The sequence below is a fragment of the Oncorhynchus mykiss genome, chromosome 7 (genome assembly GCF_013265735.2).
Source record: "Oncorhynchus mykiss isolate Arlee chromosome 7, USDA_OmykA_1.1, whole genome shotgun sequence".
NCBI classification, from domain to species: Eukaryota; Metazoa; Chordata; class Actinopteri; order Salmoniformes; family Salmonidae; genus Oncorhynchus; species Oncorhynchus mykiss.
Genome location: NC_048571.1, coordinates 322,278 through 333,411, shown reverse-complemented (window position 1 = coordinate 333,411; position 11,134 = coordinate 322,278). Strand labels below are relative to the sequence as shown.

Sequence of the window (11,134 nt, the reverse complement as noted above, 5' to 3'; positions counted from 1 at the left end):
TCAAGGGGCCAACCTTATTTCTCAGCATGAGAACGAGTTGCCAATACTTTATATAATTGTGTTTTTATGCTCATTACACATTTATAAAACACAGACTGGACATCTGGTATGATGGTCTTTGACTAAAATACTGCTAGCGGTACCAATGACGCATGAGACAAACTGAGCATTCATTATCCAGAATAAATGTTCATTGATACTCTGGTTTTAGTAGTGAAGCTCTGCTCTCAATCTGAGTAGTTCAGACATAAAAAGGGTATTGATAGAAAAGGTAACTTCTCCTCTATTACAGTAAAATAATGTCTCAATGTGTTTTGGTGTCCATATGAACCATTCTTTTGGACCAAACCACAAATGTAAATAGCTAGTTGAAACCGCTTGACAGACGGGCAGCGCACAATTGTCCCAGCGTCGTCCGGGTTTGGCTGTCATTGTAAATAATAATTTGTTCTTAACTGACTTGCCTAGTTAAATAAAGGTTACATAAATAAATAAAAAATAGGAAGATGTCGTCTCGCAACTTTCCTGGTGTGAAAGGTAGGGGCTTGGTGTGTTTGGATATCCTAGAGGAAGAGGCGAAGCGAGAGAATTCACTCTCACAAATAATCTGTCCAAAATAAGGCCAAAGCTTTTCTATGGGCTTGCTTTGGACCTAAGCTTGTCCCCTGCCTTCCCGCCTTTGGGACACCGACTCCCATTGTCAGGGCGGAGACGTGCATCTCCTCATTATATACAGATCTCTGGTGTAAATGGGAAGGTGCACACGGCACAGAGACCCGACGGAGACGAGACCAAAAATACAACATGACAACAAGCCGACATAAACGCTCATAAAAATGAAAAATAACAAAACCTTGCGATACAGGCATATGGAATATAGCGCAAAAACAAATTCATATTCATTCGATATGTTTACTCCAGTACTGCAGGTGGCGCTAACTCAGTAGCGTCAACGGACTTCAGTTCAGGCAAAGTGGGTGATTGAGAGACAGCATTTCAAGGTCGCTCTACTGTTTTGAAGCTGAATGTGTAGTAGAATTTAAACACATTCAGTTTCCATCTTTATCTATAATTGTTAATATGGTGTGAACGGGAAATACTATTGTTTTTTAAATTTAAATAATACAGGGAAGACCAGGTTATTCAGGAAACTAGTACATAGTGCTGCCTGAAACATACTGCAACCTTGTACTAAATGTTTTTTGAGTCATTTATGTGAATTTAGGAAATCTACTATAGATTAAGTGCATTTACGTTGTGTAAATTTGTGCACTTGTGTCTAATGTGAATGAATGTTTTGTTGTGAATACTTAACTACCTGATCTGTTGAAATGAGATAATTGAACAAAAAAATATATAATATATTTTTAGAGAATAAAGTGCCAGAACTGTCAAGAAAATAACTTTTGTGTCCGTTTGTCTTTATTACTACAGACCGACTCAGATTAAGTCTGAGGTCGGTAACATCAACAGTGAGGACAAACCCAACCTGCCTCTCTCCTTCCACACTGAGTAGAAACCTACAGTCACTGGGTCCTGATTGTGACAGTGGAGCCCATTTTGCACTGCAGGATCCAGAGATGGCATCAGTGAAGCTGGAAGACTGCAGTCAAACACTGGAGCTGAATGTCAACATTAAAGATGAAGAAGAGGAGGAGAAGATTGGGAAATCTGTTTATCATGATAAAGGCAGGTTCTATCTTACTAAGTTATGACCCAGTCTATTGCTATTGTAAATTCTGTAATTCTGCCATCACATCCCTGAAGAACACCAGACTGTACAACAAAGCTTGTGTTGTTCTTTCCAACACCAGTATTGTCAGCATTTATTTAATTCACTGGGTTATCTGGAGTGGACTAAAGAAGTGAAGTAGACAAACTGCCAGTGTTTTAAAGTTCAATTAAATGAGTCTGTGTAGTTACTAACCCTTGTGATAGTGAGTGGAGGATGATATGAAATGAGTCTGTAGTTACTAACCCTTGTGATAGTGAGTGGAGGATTATATGAAATGAGTCTGTGTAGTTACTAACCCTTGTGATAGTGAGTGGAGGATGATATGAAATGAGTCTGTGTAGTGACTAACCCTTGTGATAGTGAGTGGAGGATTATACGAAATGAGTCTGTGTAGTTACTAACCCTTGTGATAGTGAGTGGAGGATGATATGAAATGAGTCTGTGTAGTTACTAACCCTTGTGATAGTGAGTGGAGGATGATATGAAATGAGTCTGTGTAGTTACTAACCCTTGTGATAGTGAGTGGAGGATGATATGAAATGAGTCTGTGTAGTGACTAACCCTTGTGATAGTGAGTGGAGGATGATATGAAATGAGTCTGTAGTTACTAACCCTTGTGATAGTGAGTGGAGGATGATATGAAATGAGTCTGTGTAGTTACTAACCCTTGTGATAGTGAGTGGAGGATGATATGAAATGAGTCTGTGTAGTTACTAACCCTTGTGATAGTGAGTGGAGGATGATATGAAATGAGTCTGTAGTTACTAACCCTTGTGATAGTGAGTGGAGGATGATATGAAATTAGTCTGTGTAGTTACTAACCCTTGTGATAGTGAGTGGAGGATGATATGAAATGAGTCTGTGTAGTTACTAACCCTTGTGATAGTGAATGGAGGATGATATGAAATTAGTCTGTGTAGTTACTAACCCTTGTGATAGTGAATGGAGGATTATATGAAATGAGTCTCATAATTTTCACTCTCAGCTGTTGTCCACTTTTAGAATGGTTGTATTTCCCTTTTGTATTGTACAGTATACTTACTTATAGAGCCTTCAGAAAGTATTCATACCCCTTGACTTATTCCACATTGTTGTTACAGCCTAAATTCAAAATGGATGAAATTGATATTTAATATACCCAATACCCCATAATGACATACATAATGTATTTAGAAATGTTTGCAAATTTATACAAATTGAAGTGCAGAAATATCTAATTTACATAAGTATTCACACCCCTGAGTCAATACTTTGTAGAAACACCTTTGGCAGCGATTACAGCTGTGAGTCTTTCTGGGTAAATCTCTAAGAACTTTGCACACCTGGATGGTACAATGTTGTACAAATTCTTTAAGCTCTGTCAAGTTGGTTGTTGATCATGGCGAGACATCGATCTTCATGTCTTGCCATAGATTTTCAAGCTGATTTAAGTCAAAACTAACTAGGCCACTCAAGAACATTCAATATTGTCTTGGTAAGTAACTCCAGTGTATATTTGGCCTTGTTTTTTTAGGTTATTGCCCTTCTGAAATGTGAATTTGTTTCCCAGTGTCTGTTGGAAAGCAGACTGCACCAGGTTTTCCTCAAGGATTTTGCCAGTGCTTAGCTCTATTCCGTTTCTTTTTATCCCCCCCAAAAAACTTTCAAGTCCTTGCTGATGACAAGCACACCCATAACATGATGCAGCTACCACCATGTGTAGAGTAGGACTCTTGATGTGTTGTGTTGGATTTGCCCCAAACATAACATTTTGTTTTCAGGATATGAATATGGTTGCATCACTGCCTGGTATGGCAACTTCTCGGGCCTCCGACCGCAAGGCACTACAGAGGGTAGTGCGAACGGCCCAGTACATCACTGGGGCCAAGCTACCTGCCATCCAGGACCTCTATACCAGGCGGTGTCAGAGGAAGGCCTTAAAAATTGTCAGATTCCAGCAACCCTAGTCATAGACGGTTCTCTCTGCTACCTCACTGCAAGCAGTACCAGAGCGCCAAGTCTAGGTCCAAGTGGCTTCTTAACAGCTTCTACCCCCAAGTCATAAGACTCCTGAACAGCTAATCAAATGGCGACCCAGACTATTTGCATTGCCCCCCCCCCCCCTCTCTTTTATGCTGCTGCTACTCTCCTTTATTATCTATGCATAGTCACTTTAATAACTCTACCGTGACCATATTACCTCAACTAACCGGTTCCCCTGCACATGTTATTTTACTGCTGCTCTTTAATTACTTGTTACTTTTATTTCTTACTCTTATCTGTATTTTTTTAAACTGCATTGTAGGTTAGGGGCTTGTAAGTAAGCATTTCACTATAAGGTCTACTTACACCTGTTGTATTCGGCGCGCATGTGACTAATAAAATTTGATTTGAAGTGAATTCTTTTTGACAGTTTTTTTTCGCAGTTTACTTTAGTGCCTTAATTCAAACAGGATGCATGTTTTGGAATATTTTTATTCTGTACAGCTTTGCTTCTTTTCACTCTGTTATTGATGTTAGTATTGTGGAGTAACTACAATATTGTTGATCCATCCTCAGTCTCAGTCAACTGTTTTAAAGTCACCATTGGCCTCATGGTGAAAACCCTGAGCAGTTTCCCTCCTCTCCGGCAACTGAGTTAGGAAGGACGCCTGTATCTTTGTAGTGACTGGGTGTATTGATACACCATCCAGTTAATTTAATAACTACACCATGCTCAAAGGGATAGTCAATGTCTTTTATAAAATGTTTTACCCATCTACTAATAGGTGCCCTTCCTTGTGAGGCATTAGAAAATGTCCCTGGTCTTTATGGTTGAATCTGTGTTTGAAATTCACTACTTGACTGAGGGACATTTACAGATAATTGTATTTGTGGGTTACAGAGATGAGGTAGTCATTCAGAAATCATGATAACCATTATTATTGCACACAGAGTGAGACCATGTGACTTGTTAAGCTTGCCATAACAAAGGGGTTGAATACTTATTGACTCAACGTTATGGGGTACTCCACTGGCGTTATGGGGTACTCCACTGGCGTTATGGGGTACTCCACTGGCGTTATGGGGTACTCCACTGGCTTTATGGGGTACTCCACTGGTGTTATAGGGTACTCCACTGGCGTTATGGGGTACTCCACTGGCTTTATGGGGTACTCCACTGGTGTTATAGGGTACTCCACTGGCGTTATGGGGTACTCCACTGGCGTTATGGGGTACTCCACTGGCGTTATGGGGTACTCCACTGGCGTTATGGGGTACTCCACTGGCGTTATGGGGGTATTCCACTGGCGTTATGGGGGTATTCCACTGGCGTTATGGGGTACTCCACTGGCGTTATGGGGTGTTCCACTGGCGTTATGGGGTACTCCACTGGCGTTATGGGGTACTCCACTGGCGTTATGGGGGTATTCCACTGGCGTTATGGGGTATTCCACTGGTGTTATGGGGTATTCCACTGATGTTATGGGGTACTCCACTGGCGTTATGGGGTAAAGACTAAACAGTTTACAGGCCTGCCATATATAACACTTTCTGGCCAACTGGTGGTTTAGTTCCATCTGTCCTCCAACTGTTGGTTTAGAATCTACAGATGTGGTATTCATATTCAGATGGTAAATAGTCATAGTATAATTCATGTTTATACAACAATATCCAATATCTAGTCATGTATCCATGCCCTTGCATGTGTGTGGTATTGTGTGTAGGCCAGTGACTCAATTTAATCAATTTTAAATTCAGGCTGAAACACAATGTAGAAAAGGTCAAGGGATGTGAATACTTTCTGAACACACTGTATATGAAGTCGTATGTATGTCTCACTGACTGGTTCTTCTGATGTTGTTCACACAGGAGACCATGTTGAGACATTCTCTACATCCAGAGAGCAACAGCAGCAAGGTCACAGAGCTAAGAGGTCTCACCACTGCCCACATTGTGAGGAGATTTTCCCAATTCTATCAAAACTAAAAATACATCTAAAAATGCAAAGAGGAGAGAATCTGTATTCCTGTACTGACTGTGAGAAGAGCTTCACAACATCAAGGGCTCTGACAGTTCATCAGAAAGAGCACACTGGAGAAAAGTCTTACTCCTGCACTGACTGTGGGAAATGCTTCAATAGATCATCTAAATTAACCATTCATCAGAGAGTGCACACAGGAGAGAAGCCTTACTCCTGCTCCGATTGTGGATCGAGTTTCTCCCAATATGGCCACTTAAAATCACACCAACGTATACACACCGGAGAGAAGCCATACTTCTGCGCTGACTGTGGGAATAGCTTCACAACATCGAGGGCTCTGACAATTCATCAGAGAGTGCACACTGGAGAGAAGCCTTATTTCTGCTCTGATTGTGGAAAGAGTTTCTCCCGATTGGACACCTTAAAAAATCACCAATTAATACATAAAGGACAGAAGCCGTACTCCTGCTCTGACTGTGGGAAATGCTTCATTAAATCAGCTAAATTAACCATTCATCAGAGAGTGCACACTGGAGAGAAGCCTTACACCTGCTCTGACTGTGGAGAGAGTTTCTCCCGATTGGATGCCTTAAAAAGTCACCAACTAATACATAAAGGACAGAAACCTTACGTCTGCTCTGACTGTGGGAAGAGTTTCTCTCAAATGGGCAACTTAAAAACCCACCAACGTATACACTCAGGGGAGAAGCCATTCTCCTGTTCTGACTGTGGGAAGGGATTCTCAGTATCGGGCAACCTAAAAACTCACCAACGTATACATAAAGGAGAGAAGCCATTCTCCTGCTCTGATTGTGGGAAGAGCTTCTCCATGTCAGGCAACTTAAAAACCCACCTACGTATCCATAAAGGAGAGAAGCCTTACTCCTGTTCTGACTGTGGGAAATGCTATAAAACATCAGCAGAGGTAAATGTTCATTGGAGAACACACACAGGAGAGAAGCCTTACCACTGTGACTGTGGGAAAAGTTTCTCCAGGTTGAATACCTTAAAAACCCACCAACGTATACACACAGGCGAAAAGCCATTCTCCTGCTCTGTCTGTGGGAAGAGTTTCTCTGTATCATGCAACCTAAAAACCCACCAACGTACACACACAGGAGAGAAGCCATTCTCCTGCTCTGACTGTGGGAAGAGTTTCTCCATATCGGGCAACCTAAAAACCCACCATTGTATACATAAAGGAGAGAAGCCTTACTCCTGCTCTGCTCGTGGTAAATGCTGAAGTAAACGTTCATCGCCGAACACACAGGAGAGAAGCCTTACCACTGTGACTGTGGACAAGAGTTTCTCCAGATTGAATACCTTATAAACACACCAACATATACATAAAGGAGAGAAGCATCATCAGTTCTCTCAGACCAGCGGAGATTAAAGTCACTCCATCACTTAATTCTCATTTCATAAAGGAAGTAGTAACAAACAGTTCATTTGATCAAAAGAAGAAAGCGTAGCACACTGTTGTTTCTCACTGTGCAGTGGAAGAGGAGCGTTTTCTACAACGTTAGCCTCTACTTTACCGATCAGTGTGTTTTGTTAGCTTCTACTGTAGAGATATTGAGATCACCATGGATTTGCCCTTAGGGTTGAATACCTTCTGAGGTGTCTCTCATTGAAACAATAAAGTCTGAGGGTTGACTGGGTGGTACTGCTTTCATCTAAAGTTTTCTGTGGGAATGAGCTGGTAGACACAACATGTATCAGATAGAGATCATCACATCATCAGTTTTCACCATAAATTTGTCTGGATTATTTCTTGCTACTAAATTACTATTTGTTTAATGATACACAGGCTATGAAATGACTACATGTTTATTAAGTTGTCTTTTTTTAACAAACTACATGTGTTATTTCAGTCATTGATGATGAACATGTTTGGATAACTGCATTGATCTGCCAATACATTGTGTAGGTGTATTTGTGTTGGTCAATCTCTTCTCTTTTGTATTATTCTTGTGTACAGCTGGCTGGAGTGTTTACGGACATATGGGGGGTAGAAGCTGTTAAGGAGCCTTTCTGATCCGGTACCGCTTGCCGTGCGGTAGCAGAGAGAACAGTACTATGACCTGGGGGATTGGAGTCGTTGACAATTTTTGGGGCTTTCCTCTGACACCGCCTAGTATATAGGTCCTGCTTGGTCCTAGTGGTTTACTGGGCCGTACGCACTACCCTCTGTAGCGCCTTACGGTCAGATGCCGAACAGTTGCCATACCAGGCAGAGATGCAACTGGTCAAGATGCTCTTGATGGTGCAGCTGTAGATCTTTTTCAGAATCTGGGGACCCATACCAAATCTTTTCAGTCTCCTGAGAAGACTGAAATATACTAATTCCTTATCCATGTCTGAATTTCTGAACTAAATCATATCAAAACCATTCAATTGTACAACATGTCCTGTTATCTTTGTAACAAAATTATGCATGTTAATTAAAGCAATTATACTATAAATACAGGCGAAATAAACATCCACAGAAATCCCAATTATACTCATTATTCAGCTTGAATCTTTCCAAAACATGTTTCGCGGGATAAATGCTTTATAAAAATCAATAAACATAAGAAAACTATCATCAAGGATGAGGTCATTATAGTCAATCATATCTAAGGTCAGCCTGAGATTATTACTAATGTGTTGACCATGCAGAAAACCAGATTGTTCTTCATCAGTGATAGGATGTAAACCTTGCTTTAAACTACCAACTACAAGAGCAAATTACTTTCCATCCCAGAATGGAACAAAAAGGGCTGAAAATTGGTGTGTGGAAAATGATTCTGATGAATCGTTGCTTGTTGGACAACGTTTTTTAGGAAAAGGATGTTCATTTGGGAAACCCTTTAGAAGGCACGAGGACGGTGAAGAAGGCTCGGTGAAGAAGGCACGGGGACGATGAAGAAGTCACGAGGACGATGAAGTCGGCACGGGGACGATGAAGAAGTCACGAGGACGATGAAGTCGGCACGGGGATGGTGAAGAAGGCACGGGGACAGTGAAGAAGGCGGTGAAGAAGGCACGGGGACAGTGAAGAAGGCGCGGGGACAGTGAAGAAGGCGGTGAAGAAGGCACGGGGACGGTGAAGAAGGCGCGGTGACGGTGAAGAAGGCACGGTGACGGTGAAGAAGGCGCGGGGACGGTGAAGAAGGCGCGGGGACGGTGAAGAAGGCACGGGGACGATGAAGTCGGCACGGGGACGGTGAAGAAGGCACGGTGAAGAAGGCACGAGGAACGGTGAAGAAGGCACGGGGAACGGTGAAGAAGGCGCGGTGATGGTGAAGAAGGCACGGGGACGGTGAAGAAGGTACGGTGAAGAAGGCACGGGGAACGGTGAAGAAGGCACGGGGACGGTGAAGAAGGTACGGTGAAGAAGGCACGGGGAACGGTGAAGAAGGCACGGGGACGGTGAAGAAGGCGCGAGGACGGTGACGAAGGCACGGGGACGGTGAAGAAGGCGCGAGGACGGTGAAGAAGGCGCGAGGACGGTGAAGAAGGCACGGGGTCGGTGAAGAAGGCGCGAGGACGGTGAAGAAGGCACGGTGACGGTAAAGAAGGCACGGGGAGAAGTGGATGCAGTCTAAGTAACCAGGAGTGGTATGGTGTTGATATCGTGTAGTCATAGTAACCAGGAGTGGTATGGTGTTGATATTGTGTAGTCATAGTAACCAGGAGTGGTATGGTGTTGATATCGTGTAGTCATAGTAACCAGGAGTGGTATGGTGTTGATATCGTGTAGTCATAGTAACCAGGAGTGGTATGGTGTTGATATTGTGTAGTCATAGTAACCAGGAGTGGTATGGTGTTGATATTGTGTAGTCATAATAACCAGGAGTGGTATGGTGTTGATATCGTGTAGTCATAGTAACCAGGAGTGGTATGGTGTTGATATCGTGTAGTCATAGTAACCAGGAGTGGTATGGTGTTGATATCGTGTAGTCATAGTAACCAGGAGTGGTATGGTGTTGATATCGTGTAGTCATAGTAACCAGGAGTGGTATGGTGTTGATATCGTGTAGTCATAGTAACCAGGAGTGGTATGGTGTTGATATCGTGTGGTCATAGTAACCAGGAGTGGTATGGTGTTGATAGCGTGTGTATCTAAAGAGCAAAATGAGCGTGTATTGTGGATCACGAAGTTAACGCATGAAGTGGACAGCTTTGATTTTCAGAGCAGGGCACCGGTAAAAGTTGTTTTGCTGAGTGTGTACTGCTGTATGGAGAGTGGTGAATAGAAGCAAAGTTTATCTGTAGTATTGATGTTTTGCTGAGTGTGTACCGCCTTGTTGTCATGGAAATTCTAACGAGAAAGGAGAGAGACTAGATTCTTCAAACAACCTGAATTTGAATTAAGATTTGCAAAACTGAGACTGGTCAAACATCACCTCAATGGTGTATGGTTGAGAGCCCAGTGATACAAAGATAAGAGTTATTTTATAGTACATGCATAAACACCCTTTGCACAACATTCTACCCAATAATCATAAGTGCAGAGCGAAGAGTCGTTCTCCTTTTCTCTAGGCCCTAGCCAACAGGACACATGCCAGGGCCCCCCAGCTCATTATGCTGAGTCATGTTGACTATGTTACTTTGTTCGTCTCAACAATAGGATGCATTATTATGGGGTCAATTTCACGTCATATTGAATTCAAAATAAAATAAATTGTGAACATTAAAAATAAAGTTGAGAATGTAAACATATTTTCGAGGACGGGTGAAATAATGGATGTTTAAATCAAAAACCTGGCAACTCAAATATTTTAAAAAAGAATGTCAGTTTTTAAAATGATTTGCTTACAAGTTTTGGGGTTTTGCTTTTGATGTCTTATTTTTGTTTACAATTCTATACATTTTGCTTTCAATTGATTGGTTTTTGATTTAAACATCTATTATTTCACCCGTCCTCGAAAATATGTTTACATTTCTCAACTTTATTTTTATGTTCACAAATGATTTTGAATTCAATACATATGGCGTGAAATTGACCCCATACATTATCATGGTTTCAAGCTATATTGGCGCTACATCTAGACGTTAAGGAGAAAGAGGTACAGAGAATATTTAGGAGAAAGAGGAACAGAGAATATTTAGGAGAAAGAGGTACAGAGAATATTTAGGAGAAAGAGGTACAGAGAATATTTAGGAGAAAGAGGAACAGAGAATATTTAGGAGAAAGAGGAACAGAGAATATTTAGGAGAAAGAGGAACAGAGAATATTTAGGAGAAAGAGGAACAGAGATTATTTAGGAGAAAGAGGAACAGATAATATTTAGGAGAAAGAGGAACAGAGAATATTTAGGAGAAAGAGGAACAGAGAATATTTAGGAGAAAGAGGTACAGAGAATATTTAGGAGAAAGAGGAACAGAGAATATTTAGGAGAAAGAGGAACAGAGCCTTTCGTCCTAAGAGGAAGCCACAGAGAAACGTGTGAAGTCTGCAGTGCTTGTTC

The 11,134-nt window shown here is 41.7% G+C and overlaps 1 protein-coding gene across 1 annotated transcript; it reads left to right on the top strand.

The window, feature by feature from the left end:
• Positions 1 to 1,390: 1,390 nt before the first annotated feature.
• On the top strand, positions 1,391 to 7,009 carry LOC110527261 (gastrula zinc finger protein XlCGF26.1-like). The gene is made up of 2 exons (XM_036981900.1): positions 1,391 to 1,689; positions 5,567 to 7,009. The coding sequence occupies exons 1-2, from the start codon at positions 1,581 to 1,583 to the stop codon at positions 6,919 to 6,921; spliced, it is 1,464 nt and encodes a 487-aa protein (XP_036837795.1). The 5' UTR covers positions 1,391 to 1,580; the 3' UTR covers positions 6,922 to 7,009.
• Positions 7,010 to 11,134: the final 4,125 nt, after the last annotated feature.